This window comes from Grammomys surdaster, unplaced genomic scaffold (assembly GCF_004785775.1).
Source record: "Grammomys surdaster isolate TR1022 unplaced genomic scaffold, NIH_TR_1.0 225, whole genome shotgun sequence".
NCBI classification, from domain to species: domain Eukaryota; kingdom Metazoa; phylum Chordata; class Mammalia; order Rodentia; family Muridae; genus Grammomys; species Grammomys surdaster.
In genome coordinates, this window is record NW_021604670.1 from 6,442,675 (window position 1) to 6,457,996 (window position 15,322).

General features: G+C 39.7%; 2 protein-coding genes across 2 annotated transcripts; both read left to right on the forward strand.

Moving 5' to 3' along the window:
• The first annotated feature begins 931 nt into the window (after nucleotides 1–931).
• Nucleotides 932–1,495, forward strand: LOC114625991 (interferon alpha-1-like). The gene has a single exon (XM_028773368.1). It carries the CDS (start codon nucleotides 932–934, stop codon nucleotides 1,493–1,495), a length of 564 nt encoding a protein of 187 aa, XP_028629201.1.
• Nucleotides 1,496–13,131: 11,636 nt separating this feature from the next.
• LOC114625990 (interferon alpha-1-like) lies at nucleotides 13,132–13,695 on the forward strand. The gene has a single exon (XM_028773367.1). It carries the CDS (start codon nucleotides 13,132–13,134, stop codon nucleotides 13,693–13,695), a length of 564 nt encoding a protein of 187 aa, XP_028629200.1.
• The last annotated feature ends 1,627 nt before the right edge of the window (nucleotides 13,696–15,322 follow it).

Sequence of the window (15,322 nt, forward strand, 5' to 3'; positions counted from 1 at the left end):
GTTCACAGCACACATGAGGTGCCTTTGTCACGAATGAGTGAATGTGTGAATGTATGGTTGTGTGTGATTGTATTATGTGAATGAGAGAGAGAGAGAGAGGGAGAGAGAGAGAGAGAGAGAGAGAGAGAGAGAGAGAGAGAGAGAGAGAGCATGCACAGCATGCAATGTTGTGAATGTTGTGATGAGGACTCCAGTACATGCACTGGATGCACTGGTTCTCCACTGCATCTGTGGGTTCCACGGATCACACTCAAGTTTAACAGCAAGCAGTTTTGCATCCTGCATCCTCCTGATGGCACTAAAACATCAGATAAACAGCTAACACATTGTGATTTTAAATTAAGTTTTATATAAATTTATATTACATTTATTGAAGGTACTTGAAGATCCCAATTTTAGTACTTTAAATATTGAGACATTTTAAAGTATACCTTTAAATCAATGAATATTAATTGAGAGAAATTTGCTCTTATATATTATATTATGATTTAAGTACTTTATAAAGCAATATAAATAAAACTAAAATTAATTGTAAAATCAATGTTATTAACGTTTATAAAGTATTTTACAGGAAATTTTGATCTACAATACATATATAAATTTCAAATGAAGACAGATTATCAGTGCTGTCACAGTTAATGAAAATTCAAATGAGAAAAGAAATGTTATAAAACAGCTTTTGGTGGGGAGCAGCAAAAGAGGAAGCAATAAAGAAAACCACAATTGTTTAGAAAAACTCTCAGATGCAAGCAGAGGATGAGTTAAAGAAAGTGAAAGGACAATTGGAAAGTTAGGGGAGGGCATTCAGAAAGTCAAAACTACAGTTTGCCCTATTTAAGACACATCCTCACAAGATGGTCTTCAGAGAACCTAGAGGGGAAGGATCAGGACCAAACGGCCCAGAAGATCAGAAGCATTGGCAACATTCACCATGGCTAGGCTCTGTGCTTTCCTGATGGTCCTGGCAGTGATGAGCTACTGGTCAACCTGCTGTCTAGGATGTGACCTGCCTCAGACTCATAACTCCAGGAACAAGACAACGGTCTTGACACTTCTGAAGCAAATGAGAAGACTCTCCCCCATCTCCTGTCTGAAGGACAGAAAGGACTTTGGATTCCCCCTGGAGAAGGTGGATGCCCAGCAGATCCAGAAGGCTCAAGCCATCCCTGTCCTGCATGATCTGACTGAGCAGGTGTTGAATCTCTTCACATCAGATGAGTCATCTGCTGCCTGGAATGCAACCCTCCTAGACTCCTTCTGTGATGATCTCAAGGAGCTCAAAGCCTGTCTGATGCAGCAGGTGGGGGTGCAGGAACATCCCCTGACCCAGGAAGACTTTCAGCCAGCTGTGAAGAAATACTTCCACAGGATCACTGTGTATTTGAGAAAGAAAGAAAACAGTCTCTGTGCCTGGGAGGTGGTCAGAGCAGAAGTCTGGAGAGCCCTGTCTTCCTCAGCCAAGTTGATGGCAAGGCTGAATGAGGAGAAAGAGTGAGTCCTGAGACAAAGTGGAGAAGACTCTCCTAGGCTGGGACACTGAATCTCACATTATAAGCTCTCCTTTAAAAACTCTCATTACTTTCAGTATGAATACAATCAACCTGTCTAGATGTTTCAGAAATACTCAGCAAATATTTTAAGTATGTAAAACCATTTTTGTATCTGCACCAATTTGTTCTTATTTATTTATTTACTTATTTATATATTTATTTATTATGCTATTAATATAATTTAAGGTATCTGTGTTAACTCTTTCAGTCTTACATTTTTAAATGTAGCAAATTATCATTTGTAATTAACTTCTTTTGTATTCAAATAAATTTGCTTTATAAGACACTGTGGATTAGTTAATTTGCTATCTCTATAACATTATCAAATATTTTTAACATTAAAGTGTACACTATAAGTATTGTACAAATAAACAGTTTCAAATATCACAGAGTATACGCACATACACTGCACAGTACTTAGACAAACCCTAAATATTTTCATGTTCTTGTCTCCAGTACGCAGTATTCTTCTGGATGTACAGAGAGGATGCTGTTCAGGAGAAAGCCATAGATTCTTGTTCCTGTTATGTTACTTAGTCCACTTTAATCAAATATTTCCTTGATTAATTCACCATCTGACTTCCCTGATATCATATACCTATCATCTACTCTTACTGTTAATGAGTTTATTTGTTTTGGGTTCTTAAATATGAGTGAGATCTTGTACAGCAATGCAAAACAGATCAAGAAAAATGATTAGAGTGCCTATATAGCACAGAAAAGCAAGACAAGAAGAACCAGGGAATTAATTCTACTCATAATTGTTTCATAAACCAATTCTGGGAATAAATCCCACAAGGGAAGTTAAATGACTCTGAAATTAACCGTTTGAAATACCATTGTTCCTTCTCTATTTCCTGGACCCTTTCTCTTCCCAATTTCTACTTCTCTTTCTGTTATTGTTCCAGCCTCTCCTCCTCTGCTTCCTCCTTCTCCAATTCCTCTTCCTCCTCCTCCTCCTCTTCCTCCTCCGCCTCCTCCTCCTCCTCCCTCTCCTCTTCCTCCTCCCCTCTTCCTCCTTCTCCTTCTCACCTTTCCCCTCCTCCTCACCCTCCTCCTCCTCCTCCTCCTCCTCCTCCTCCTCCGTCTCCTCCTCACCCTCCTCCTCCTCCTCCGTCTCCTCCTCACCCTCCTCCTCCTCCTCCTAATCCTCCTCCTCCTTCTCACCCTCCTCCTCATCCTGCTACTTTTGCTCCATCTCCTTTGAACTACTAGCTGTTCATGGTATAGCACCATCTCGTGGAGCATGGGTAGCAGCTATCAGGGGCCCCATCCCTGAGGACATCTAAATCTCTTTCTCCAAGTAGTCATCAGTTGTCATAGTTCCTGAGCTAGAGGTGGAATTGCCACCATTTTCCAAGCTGATATTTTGTCTGGCTTGGTCTTGTACATTCAATTATAGCCACTCTCAGTCCACATGAGTAACTACCCTGCTGTGTTCAAGAACAGGACTTTACTGCAGCCATCCACTGATTCTGGCTTTTACTATTCTTCTACTACCTCTTCTTCAATGATTCTTGAGGCCAGGAAATCAGCCCTTTATTTTCTGCTCAGTGACCAGTTGTGTGTCTCTCTGTTCATTGGAATGAACTGTTCTATGGTAAGTGTTGGCCAGTGCAGGAACCCTCTCTATAATGTAAGCTCTGCTTTCAAATCAGGTATTGTGACAGTCTAAACACAGCACTGTTTAATTCTTTTTTATCTTCATTGCTCCACTTGTACTTTAGATATGATACTTCTGAGAGAAATATTACTGAAAGTTTTATTGGATTGCATTGACACAAAAAATCATCTGAAAATATAGCTACTTTCATAACTTTATCTTATTAATGATCATAGATCTTGTCTTTTTTATCTTAGTAGCTAACATTTTTGCTACTATTTTGTCAATTACATGACACATCAGTTCCTTTTTCAGCTTTAATTTTCAATGGCATCATATTTTTGGTTCAGTGCCACAAACCAACTTCAGTGTTTACTTTCTAGGAAAGTAGAGAAGAGAGAACAGAATTGGAGACTTCAACCATCAGACCAACACCTTAGTAAAGATGAAAGGGAAATGGCAAAGTACAGACAGTTGAGGCACTGAAAGCCCTTGTTGTCTGTCACAATTAATGGAACACTTCTGTTGTTAGATACATTGGACATGGAAGATTAGTCACCAAATTCAATACTCAATAAGAATTGATAGCTGACAAATATACTATATGGGCACGAGTGTGTTAGACTGAAACTGAAAGTGGAATTATAAACAAATGTATATATTATGCATGATGTCTTGTACATATGATTTATAATACCATTAAGTAAGTATATATATATATATATATATATATATATATATATATATATATAAAATTATTAAAATAATCATACACACACACACACAGACACACAGACACACACACAGATTTCTCTCTGATAGAGTCCCAGGACCTCCCTGTTGTCCCAGAACCCATTTTCCAGCCTGCAAGCTCTTGTTTTCCCCTCCCTGATGCAGGAATCTCTGGTGTGTGTTCTTCATTCTCTCCTCATTCTCAGCTCTGCTCACTGTACAGTTGTTGTCTATTATATCTTGATTCCTCACAGGAGTTTTTTCTGAAAACATATAGCCACCATTGAAAACAGAATGAAAGAGTTCAATGTTTGAGTGAAACTCTCATGTATAAGAATTTCCTCTTAAGTTTAGACCTTCTCCCATGCTCATGGATTGGCAGGATTAATATAATAAAAATGGCCATCTTGCCAAAAGCAATCTACAGATTCAATGCAATTCCCATTAAAATCCCAACTCAATTCTTCACAGAGTTAGAAAAGGAAATTCTCAAATTCATATGGAATAACAAAAAACCCAGGATAGCGAAAACTACTCTTAACAATAAAAGAACTTCTGGAGGAATCACCATCCCTGACCTCAAGCTGTACTACAGAGCAATAGTGATAAAAACTACTTGGTATTGGTACACAGACAGGCAGGAAGATCAATGGAATAGAATTGAAGACCCAGAAATGAACCCACACACCTATGGTCACTTGATCTTTGACAAAGGAGCTAAAACTGTCCAGTGGAAAAAGGACAGCATTTTCAACAAATGGTGCTGGTTCAACTGGAGGACAACATGTAGAAGAATGAAAATTGATCCATTCTTATCTCCTTGTACAAAGCTCAAGTCTAAGTGGATAAAGGACCTCCACATAAAACCAGATACACTGTAACTAATAGAAGAGAAGGTGGGGAAGAGCCTTGAATACTTGGGCACAGGGGAAAAGTTCCTGAACAGAACACCAATGGCATATTCTCTAAGATCAACAATTGAAAAATTCTTGATGGGACTTCATAAAATTGCAAAGTTTCTGTAAGGCAAAGAACACTGTCAAAAGGACAAAACGACAACCAACAAACTGGGAAAAGATCTTTACCAATCCTACATCTAATGGAGGGCTAATATCCAATATATACAAAGAACTCAAGAAATTAGACTCCAGACAACCAAATAACCCTATTAAAAAATGGGGTATAGAGCTTGACAATGTTCTTCTAATGACCTAATGATCACTGTTTCAACAAAAAATGAAAAGGAAAAATAAATAAAGAGGAAAGACAGAACAAAAGAGAAGGAAAGGAAAGAAAGAAAGAAGAGGAAGAAAGGAAGAAAGAAGGAAAGAAAGAAGAAAGGAAGGAAAGAAAGAGAGAAATGAAAAGGAAACCAAATCTTCAATTATAAGAAAAATTTAGAGAAGAAGAGAGCCACCTACTGGCCTGGCCTGGAAAGAACAAACAGGCAAGTTGCTCATGCATTCTGTTATTTGGCAGAGTTTCCTCCACATTAAAACACATTTTTCCTCTTAAACTCGGACCTTCCTTCCAATAATTTGAATAGGATAAAGAGCATCAATCTGTTGTTCCAAATGCCTATCTAAATCCTCTTGTATATTAACAGATTAGTAACATTTTTTACTAAATGACTAACAAAAGTGTGTCAAAGCAGTTGCAGAAGCAGTGGTGTTAGCAATTAATGCAATTAAAGCTGTTATACCAGCAATTATCAAGCCCACTACCCTCTTACTGCTGCTTAAAGACTGACTCGCTTCTTCCAGTACTTGCAAACTTTTTTTCTGAATACCAAGGTTCTGTGATATTCAGGTCGATAAAACAAAAGCTATTTGATAGACTTCCATAACAGACATGCCAGGTTTCAACACACTAACACAATTAGAAAGAGTGCAATCAATGCAACTTACATTAAATACTGTAGAAGAAACAAAAGTAATTTCAACTTGACAATTAAAATAGCCTTAACACATATATTAACACGTGTTTGAAATCCAGATCCTGTTCCAACTTTATCTCTTGCTAGCATAACATCATAGAGAACTGCAGCTAACTTCCAAATATGTCTCTGAAAATGTCCAGAACCAGCCTCCCAAATGAAGACTGTTATTTTCAATATTGAATTGATTTCTAGACCAGTCCATGATTGAGTCCAAATAACTGGTCACCTTTAAGAAAAATACAAGAGTCATTAAAACTCTTTTTGATTCTCTGTTCCACAAGATCTAAAAACTTGAGGCAAGGCAGCTTGTCCCATCAGGGGTATAGGTAAGCAAAGGTGGGTTGGGAGCATATGTCCAATACAGCTTCCCAGTCACCATTGTAAGAACACTCAGCAAGCTCACAGGTCAGCATCCTTCTTTGTCCTGGCATCAGCATGTCTCACCCGTTGCTCTGGCTGCTACCATGCTCCTTCAGCATCCTGCAGAAAAAAAACACAAATATGCCCTCTTCCCCATATTAGATATCTGATCAGGATCATGCCATATGCCAGTAAGTGGATCCTTTCCTTTAACCTACGCATATGTATGCCTAGTTGTAGGGTGCCAAAGACACTCAGCAGAAAGTTTCTTGGCATCCAAATAAAAAAAAAATTAAACAAAGAGAACATAATTCAAATCAATTTGTAGTGTACAGGGATAAACCTCCTCCTTTTGTATTTTATGAAGATATTGTTTTAAAGTTCCATGGGCCCCTTCCATAGTCCCTTGTCCTTAACAATGATAAGGAATCCCAGTAATATGTGTAATATTAATTTGCTGACAAAAGGTCTCAAGTGCTCGACTGCGATAGCCAGTGCCCTTCTCCTTCTCCTTCTCCTTCTCCTTCTCCTTTCCTCCTCCTCCTCCTCCTCCTCCTCCTCCTCCTCCTCCTCCTCCTCTTCCTCCTTCTTCTTGTTCTTCTTCTTGTTATTATTAACAGTAAGGAGCCATCTAGAATGTCATGCTAAATACCATTGGATTCATGTTAGTTCTAAAATTTACAGTGGTAGTCATTATAATTAGGAAAAAGTTTAAAGACACTTGCAGGGTATTTGGCATAATTCTAACACCTCTCTGGATGTTTTCACTTTGCATAGTGAGCTTATGAATTTCAAGAATGCTGACGTGCTGAGCATTGATATGGCAGATACTGCTAATAAAATTACCAATAACCTGAGGTCGGTATTCCTATTTTGGTCAAGCTTCAAGAATGACATATATAGTTTGATCATGCTAGCCTTTTTTGTTCTGGGAATAATTTTATTCCTGCACATTGTGTTAAAGCTTGCCTTTAACAACATCAACAAGTTGGCACCCAAAGTTCATAGCTTGAAACTGAAAATGGATTCCCAGACAGAGTAATTAAATTAACAGGCTGGCAAACCAAGAACAGGTAAGATGCTGCACAGAGCCTTACTAACCTAAGACAGAAGTGCATTGCCTTTGATAATGCATATTCCACTAGTTGTAAGGAAGGCATTCTTGTAAGGAATGACCTAAGACAGGCTTAGACTTGTTGATGAAATAAGAAAAAGGAAAAAGGCAGAGAGCTTTTGGGGCTCCTTGGCAAGAAACTTGCATGGGCCAAGGACAAGGAAATGGGCTGCTTGGCAGGAATATGACATTGGCCAAGGACAAGGAAGTGGGCTCCAGGCAGGAATCTGACATTAGTTCATATTTCTATTTAGGCTAGATTTGTGATTTACAGGGGCATGGATCAACATATCATGAGCTCTTGATGCCTCAGCCTCTTTGAGTTTTGAAGGACACTTGAACAGAGGAATGTAATGTGTATCTGTGTATAGAGCTTTCAAGTAAATGCTAGAACTTCTTCAGCTCTTCTTAAGAATAAGCTGTCAATTACAACAATTCCTCTTTAATGTTTTGTTTTGCCTCTTGACTCCATGGTCAGGAGAATGATGTCTCTGTCTCTTTGGGTGATAAACATACTTATATGAATGATGCCATGTCTAATTCCTTACAGGGAGCAGAGAACTATGTCAACAAACTTATATGTGATAGGGACATATATTGGTGATTGATGTATTTGTAGACAGTCAAGTGATATCAAGGTAAGCTACAGATTTCTAACTGAAGGAGACTTTGTTGGGGGTTGTACTTATTGGATAAATGACTAGTGGTATGACTACTAAACATATTTCAGATATGACTTCCTGTATTGTTTCTTTGTGTTTATTTTTACTGTAATTTTCACCATTTCCATGGTTATATAATAATAAATGTTATGAAATAGCTGCAGATATTAACCTGCTCAGAAAATATGAAATGCTATGTTGTATTTCACACCTTTGAGTTAATTGCTTGTCTTTATTAAACAAAATTTGGGAATCAAGACACATAATTGGAAGGACTGAGATAGGAGAATGCAATAGGTGGCAACTACTGAGCTATCATTCCTACATGCATAAGCAGACTTGGTTCAATGCACACTCTATTCACACAGAAATGACCTTAGTGTCAGGGAGCATCACATGGCTTTCCATGAAGATATGTCTGTGTACAGTAACATCATGTTAGCAGGTGACAGCCAAGTTTGTCAAGCTTCAAGATTGAGAGTGTGAAGATGGTCATATCCAGTTCTCTGTGTCTGCTATTCCTGAATTTCAGTGACCAGTATCCACTGATGTACAGCAGGACAAAAAAACATTTCAACTAAGAGAAGAAGTCCACCCCAATCATCTGGCCAACATCCTAGCTAAATCAGAGAGCTTCAAGGCCAGTATGAGGCATTGTGAGAAAGGCATCAAGAAGAGAGTGATAGAGGATACTTGACACACATCTCTGTCTTCCATACACACATGTGCATGCACAGGCCAGTACATGTTAAACTCGTTCCACTTGTCAATGAGTTGAAGCCTCTTCGCCACTTTCTCTTTTATCAGAGATTAAGTGTATCAAGTCACATATCATGGTCCTTGATGTTATGCTGTTCAGTTTTTTTAGAGGATGATGAATATAGATCAATTTTTATTGTCTTAGAGATAACTATCCATGTAGAGGAGCACCATTTGTTAAAGACAGTCTCTTATTTCCAGTGTGCACTTTTGTACTCTTTGCTAATAATAAAATTTCAATAAGTGTAAGGAATTGTAGCTGACCCTTCTATTCGATTCCATAGGTCAACCATCTGTTTATATTCTAAGCCTATGCTCTTTATACACTTATAAGTCTGTAATACATTGTGAGTACAAGGCTGGTGACACCTGTACCAGTTCTTTAATTTTTCAATATTTCCACAGTTCAATACTCACTTTATGACTAATAAATTGTTAATTTTAATGAAGGGTAACATAGAGTTGTTACATGTTTTAGATCATAAAATCCCTACTGTTGACACATGTTGTGTGTTCACATTTGCATGTGTATACAGTGGGGCCAGATGTCAATCAATGCCAGGTTTTTACCTCAGTTTCTGTGACAGGACCTGTCACTTAAGTGAGGGCTCATCATTGCTGTCAGAGTGACTGGCCTGTGAGCTTGTGATGGTCGTACTTGGATGTGAACTTGACTAAATGTGGAATTAATTGAAAGCCCAAAATGTAGGCACACACCTGTGATCAAGATTTGCTTAACTTGGAGTAGGAAAACCCACCTCTAATCAGGATCTCTAAAATGGGAAGACACTACTTGAATTTGGTTCTTTGAGGTGGATTATGAGCCAAGCCTTTTGCTGGAAGCCTGTGTAAGTACATGAAGGAAAGATGATTTTGCTGTTTGTCTGTGTGCTTTTCCCTTGCTAGCAATCCATTCCTTCACTGGGTTTAGAGCCTAATTTTATTGGAATCTGGCACATAGTGATTACCAGCTAAGAATCCACCCTAGTGAACAATTACTGGATTCTTTGAACTTACACCCATAGGCAGACAGTTTCTGAACTGATTGGATTTCATTCTGTAAGCCACTCTAACACTACATTTATGCATACACATGTGTGTGAATATTCATATATATATACATATAAATATGTAGAAAGAGAGAGAGAGTAAAAGAGAGAAAATCTTTTTTTTCTTTTTTCTTTTTTTTTCTTTTTCGAGACAAGGTTTCTCTGTGCAGTTCTGGCTGTCCTGGAACTCACTCTGTAGACCAGGCTGGCCTTGAACTCAGAAATCTGCCTGCCTCTGCCTCCCAAGTGCTGGGATTAAAGGCGTGCACCACCACTGCCCGGCTGAGAGAAAATCTTTTTATAAATTCATCTACTCTGGAAAACACTGACTGGTACAGTATTTCAGGTATATGTCTGTGTCTCCTCTTCAATGTCAGGATTACAGACATATACACCTCTATAGTCCTCTGCATGGTTTCTGAGAAACCAGCTATTTCTGCACTTACTGCAGGAAATTTCCTGACTCAGCTATCTCTCCATTGTGTATTTCAATAATTAGTAAGTCTGAAAAAGTTTTCAATATTTGTGTTTGAAAAAGTACGAGCCAAAGGTACATTCAGAGAAAAATAGGGGACAAATAATGATACTGGTATTTAACTTGTAAAAAAGAGAGATTGCGCTGTTTGCTTGAGGAAATGAAATAAATATGGCACAGTTTCTGATTCTTCAGTTTACTGAGATGGATGCAAACAACTGTGACTAGCCATGCTGGTGTGTCAACCCTGTGAAATGACACAAAGAGAAAAGAAGGAAAATGAGGGTCTCCAAGCAGACACTGTAGTGTGCATACTTGTCAGTGGGGATTGTAAATGAATCCACATTTCTTTTGTCAGGTGGTTTAGAGTCAAGAATGCCCAAGAAACTGTTCGGTTTCTGAAAGGAAAAGCAAAGTTCTGAACTGCATGAAAATGATTTGGAAGTGGTAGAGACACAGGTAGCTACAATACCACATACAAACAACACAAATACAATCAGAACCAGCTTCTATGCAATGTAAGAAAAAATCATGGAAAAGTGTTTACACAGAGAAGAAATCTTAGATATGAAAAATTCAGTAGCTCTCTGCTCCTCCCTGTTCCAGAGATCGCCGCATCTTCTTGTGCAGTGCCAGCCTCATCCCGTAGACAAAATGGTGAAGGTCGGTGTGAACGGATTTGGCCGTATTGGGCACCTGGTTACCAGGGCTGCCTTCTGCTCTCCATCTGGTGGCAAAGTGGAGATTGCTGCCATCAACGACCCCTTCATTGACCTCAACTACATCGTCTACATGTTCCAGTATGACTCCACCCATGGCAAGTTCAACGGCACAGTCAAGGCTGAGAATGGGAAGCTTGTCATCAACGGGAAGGCCATCACCATCTTCCAGGAGCGAGATCCCGCTAACATCAAATGGGCCGATGCTGGTGCTGAGTATATTGTGGAGTCCACTGGCGTCTTCACCACCATGGAGAAAGCCGGGGCCCACTTGAAGGGTGGGGCCAAAAGAGTCATCATCTCTGCCCCTTCTGCTGATGCCCCCATGTTTGTGATGGGTGTGAACCACGAGAAGTACGACAACTCGCTCAAGATTGTCAGCAATGCGTCCTGTACCACCAACTGCTTAGCCCCCCTGGCCAAGGTCATCCTTGACAACTTTGGCATCGTGGAAGGGCTCATGACCACAGTCCATGCCATCACTGCCACTCAGAAGACTGTGGATGGCCCCTCTGGAAAGCTGTGGCATGATGGCCGTGGGGCTGCCCAGAACATCATCCCTGCATCCACTGGTGCTGCCAAGGCTGTGGGCAACGTCATCCCAGAGCTGAACGGGAAGCTCACTGGCATGGCCTTCCGTGTTCCTACCCTCAATGTATCCATTGTGGATCTGACATGCCACCTGGAGAAACCTGCCAAGTATGATGACATCAAGAAGGTGGTGAAGCAGGCATCTGAGGGCCCACTGAAGGGCATCCTGGGCTACACTGAGGACCAGGTTGTCTCCTGTGACTTCAACAGCAACTCCCACTCCTCCATCTTTGATGCTGGGACTGGCATTGCTCTCAATGACAACTTTGTAAAGCTCATTTCCTGGTATGACAATGAATACGGCTACAGCAACAGGGTCATGGACCTCATGGCCTACATGGCCTCCAAGGAGTAAGAAACCCTGGACCACCCACCCCAGCAAGGACACTGAGAGCAAGAGAGAGGCCCTCGGTTGCTGAGGAGTCCCTGTCCCCAACACTGAGCATCTCCCTCACAATTTCCTTCCCGGACCCCAATAACAACAGGAGGGGCCTAGGGAGCCCTCCTTACTCTCTGAGATACCATCAATAAACGTTCGCTGCACCCATCAAAAAAAAAAAAAGAAAAATTCAGTATGTCAAAGAAAAATGCAGACAGTGGTTCAGAGCATATGTCAGATGCCTTTGTCACAAGTGAGTGAGCATGCCAATGTGTGAATGGGTGATTGTGTGTGTATGTGTGTGTCTGTGTGTGTGTCTGTGTGTGTCTGTGTATAGGAAAGAGAGACAGACAGAGAGTGAGAGATAGAGAGAGACAGAGAGTGAGAGATAGCGAGAGACAGAGACAGAGACAGAGACAGAGCTAGAGAGAGCTTGCCCAGCCTGCAATGCTGTGAAAGTTGTGATGTGGGCTCCTGTACATGCGTTGCTTCTCTACTGTAAACATGGGTTCCAGGAATCACACTCAGCTCATCAAGTTCAACAGCAAGTCTCTTTGTATACTGCATCTTCCCAATGGCAGTAAATCATCAGATAAATATCTAACGTACAGTGATTATTTATTTGAGTTTTATATAAACTTGTATTATATTTAATGAAGGCAACATTAAAAACCCAATTTTAGAACTTAAAATATTTTAAAGTGTACCTTTACTTCAATGTACATTAATTGAGAGAAATTTGAAAACATTTATAATTTAAACATTTTAAAAGCAATCTAAATAAAACAAAAACAAATTGAAAAAAATCAATGTAGTTAACATTTATAAAATACTTAACAAAATTTTTGATTTACAATAAATATGTACATTTCAAACAAAGACAGTTTATTGTCAGTTTAAAGGTTAATGAAAATTCAAATTAGAAAAATAACACCTGGAAAACAGCTTTTGGTGGGAAGCAGTGAAAGAGGAAGCAGTAATGAAAATCTCAATGGTTTATAGAAATGCCCCAAACAAGTAGAGAATGAATTAAAGAAAGTGAAAGGACAATTGGAAAGTTAGGGGAGGGCATTCAGAAAGTCAAAACTACTGTTTGCCCTATTTAAGACACATCCTCACAAGATGGTCTTCAGAGAACCTAGAGGGGAAGGATCAGGACCAAACAGCCCAGAAGACCAGAAGCATTGGCAACATTCACCATGGCTAGGCTCTGTGCTTTCCTGATGGTCCTGGCAGTGATGAGCTACTGGTCAACCTGCTGTCTAGGATGTGACCTGCCTCAGACTCATAACTCCAGGAACAAGACAACGGTCTTGACACTTCTGAAGCAAATGAGAAGACTCTCCCCTGCCTCCTGCCTAAAGGACAGAAACTATTTTGGATTCCCCCTGGAGAAGGTGGATGCCCAGCAGATCCAGAAGGCTCAAGCCATCCCTGTCCTGCATGATCTGACTGAGCAGGTGTTGAATCTCTTCACATCAGGTGAGTCATCTGCTGCTTGGAATGCAACCCTCCTAGACTCCTTCTGTGATGATCTCAAGGAGCTCAAAGCCTGTCTGATGCAGCAGGTGGGGGTGCAGGAACATCCCCTGACCCAGGAAGACTTTCAGCCAGCTGTGAAGAAATACTTCTACAGGATCACTGTGTATCTGAGAAGAAAGAAACACAGTCTCTGTGCCTGGGAGGTGGTCAGAGCAGAAGTCTGGAGAGCCCTGTCTTCCTCAGCCAAGTTGCTGGCAAGACTGAGTGAGGAGAAAGAGTGAGTCCTGAGACAAAGTGGAGAGGACTGTCCTGGACTAGGACACTGCATCTCACAATATAAGCTCTCCTTTAAAAACTTTCACTACTTTCAGTATGAATACAATCAACCTGTCTAGATGTTTCAGAAATACTCAGCAAATATTTTAAGTGTGTAAAACCATTTTTGTATCTGCACCAATTTGTTCTTATTTATTTATTTATTTATTTATTTATTTTGCTATTAATATAATTTAAGATATTTATGATAAATCATTCAGTCTTAAGTTTTTTAATGCAGCAAATCATTTGTAATTAACTTATTTTGTATTCAAATAAATTTGCTTTATAAGAGACTTTGTATTAGTCAATTTGGTATATCTTCAACATTTTCAAATACTTTTAACATTATAGTATACACTGCAAATGTTGTAAAAATGAAGTTTCCAAATTTCAGAGAGGATAGACACATAGACTGCACAGTATTTAGCCAAACCCTAAATATATTCATCTTCTTGTCTCCTGTACTCAGTATTTTTCTGAATGTACAGACAGCACACTGTGCAGCATAAAGCCAGAGAATCTTGCTTCTGTCAAATTACCTTTGTGGCAGAAATTACCCTGCCCAATCTATTTGCAGTGGGAAGCCTATGACTGTATAGGGAAAAGGGAGGCAAAGCTAATGGTGGCAGAAACAGGAGTGCAGGGAGATGCAGAGAGTGAAGAAAGTGAAATGGCAGGGGACATGGACCAGTGTAGTTCCAAGTAAATAGGCAGATATGAAATCTTAAGTTTAGGAATATTGGGATAACTTTCTAAGTTGTGTGTTGAGAATATATCTGTATCTATCTATATCTATCTATATCTATCTATATCTATCTCTATCTATCTCTATCTGTCTCTATCTATCTCTATCTATCTATCTATCTATCTATCTATCTATCTATCTATCTATCTATCTCTCCATTGGTTAACTTAAAGCATCTAGAGTTTTGATTTCCTGGGTTACTGGAAGATGGGACCACCAAAACCCTTGTATTATGACTATGAAGGAACTAGTGGCTCCTGGGACAAATGAACCAGAGCTGTAAACTTAGCAACAGGTTGCTATGGGTGGCTAGAGACAGAGGCAGCAGAACCATGCTGGACCTGAGTGGTGCCAGCAGTATTGTGGGAACATGGCAGAAGCCAGCTAGATGCATTTCTTTTCTAACATCTCCCACTACACACCTTGACCAAATATTCCCTGGATCAATTTGGCATCTGATGTCCCTGAGCTAATACACCTATCATCTTCTCTTATCATTAATGTGTTTAATTGTCTAAATATTGGGGTCTAAATATGAGTGAGATGGTGTATAGCAATGTAAAACAGATCAAGATAAATGATTACCCTGCCTATATATCATAGAAAAGCAAGACAAGAAGAATCTGGGAATTAACCCCACTCATGATAGCCTCATAAACCAGTTCTTGGAAGAAATCCCACGAGGGAACTGAAATGACTCGAAAATTAACCCTTTGAAACAACACCATTCCCTCTGTATTTCCTCGACCTTTCCTCTTCCCATTTTCTACTTCTGAACCATCTGTTACTTTTCTTCTTCTTCTCCTTCTCCTTCTCCTTCTCCTTCTCCTTCTCCTTCTCCTTCT